Source organism: Seriola lalandi, unplaced genomic scaffold (genome assembly GCF_002814215.2).
Source record: "Seriola lalandi dorsalis isolate HSWRI2012SDOR001 ecotype SW California unplaced genomic scaffold, Sedor1 jcf7180002054904, whole genome shotgun sequence".
Classification (NCBI taxonomy): domain Eukaryota; kingdom Metazoa; phylum Chordata; class Actinopteri; order Carangiformes; family Carangidae; genus Seriola; species Seriola lalandi.
The window spans coordinates 45,866-47,431 of record NW_019525456.1 but is presented as its reverse complement, the minus strand read 5'-3'; the positions used below and the strand labels follow the sequence as shown (position 1 = coordinate 47,431).

Below are 1,566 nucleotides of genomic sequence, written 5' to 3'. Positions count from 1 at the left end.
GCGCTCTGAGTTCAGATGGTGTGAATGTTGGAGAGAGAGTGTCACTATAGAAAGAGAGAAAGAGCTCCAAGCCTCAAACCACAATATCACACACACACACACACACAAACACACACACACACACACAGAGACACACACAGACACACACACACACACACACACACACACACACACACAGACACACACACACACACATTGTTGTAATGTTTCACAGTTTAAACTGTAAATCATCTTTACAGTCGAACATGAAGCAGTTTTATATTCAACATATTTATATTTGTCCTTGAATAATGAAGAAATACATTTTTGCTGATTTATTGATTATTGGTATTTATCTGATGGAATTTAATCTGGAAAAATCAAATCAAATCGTGATCCCATTTTCTTGTATTGAATATTGATAATTGATTGATTGAGACTGGTTCCGTTTTCCTTCAGTGTTTTTTTCATATATAAGTGACGCCACGTCTCCTCCTCAAAAAGCCAATCAATCAATTTATTTATTTATTTAAACTTCATTCTATGACATGATGTAGTTTCATAATAGTCAATAAAAATGTCAATAAATAGTAACATTTATGAAAACTACAAAAAAAGCAGCAAATGTTTGTTTTGTTTTTTTTCTTGATGAATTTCACATGATCAGTTCAAAATGTCTGTTAATTTAATATTGATTAATTCTGTGTGTGTGTGTGTGTGTGTGTGTGTGTGTGTGCAGAGGTCGTACACGTTGATTGTGGAGGCCTTGGACTTCAACAATGATTCGTCCTCGAGCGGTGAGTACCTTCATCATCATCATCATCATCACCACCTCTCTGCTCTGTTTAGTTTCCTACTGAAACAACATGACCTTTGACCTTAGAGCTGCTCAGCCACTAAAACTAAAATCCATAACGACGTCACAGAGTTTATAAAGAACCATGTGCATTACAACCGTGAACACCTGGGCTGTTGATGGGAAAGCTAACTTTATTTTATTTTATTAATTCATTAAATGTTTTTACTTAATTGACAAAATATTGAGTAAAGAATAGAAATGAAAATAAATAAAGAGCCTGAAATGACACAAAAACAGGCTTTAGTACATCCAGTCGAGACTTATAGAATCAGACAATAAAGAATAAAGAAAATACCAAAACCAGCAGGATTTAAATTCTGAAAGACAAGGCAACAAACTGAATTTATCTTTGTGAATATTAAAATCATTAAATACAGAATTTCTGTTCATTACATAAAACAGTCAGTTCATGTGATTAAATGAGTCTGGAATTAAAACACACAGACGACATTAAATGACCGTCAGTGAACTTCCTGTTTCATTCCTCGCTGTTCTTCTTGTTTATAGCAGCGATAAAATAAAACGTCCAACCTCCTGAGGACGAGTTCACATGTCCACGACGAGACCCATTCAGAAAACTGGTCGTGTGTGTGTGTGTGTGTGTGTTTTCACCCGGCGCTCAGCGAGGCGGTCGGACCGAGAGTGTTGGCTCGGTGCTGTATTTGGCGTCCCACAGGGAACCATTATAGGCCCGGTGTGAAGTCGGCTGACCCCACCCCCACCCCACC

The 1,566-nt window shown here is 37.2% G+C and overlaps 1 protein-coding gene across 1 annotated transcript in view; it reads left to right on the top strand.

The window, feature by feature from the left end:
- The window catches only part of LOC111672867 (protein jagged-1b-like), a 30,968-nt gene that overhangs the window by 10,193 nt on the left and 19,209 nt on the right, over positions 1-1,566 (top strand). Inside the window, 1 exon segment of the mRNA XM_087169653.1 lies at positions 719-761. Within this exon segment, the coding sequence (XP_087025779.1) occupies positions 719-761 (43 nt within the window).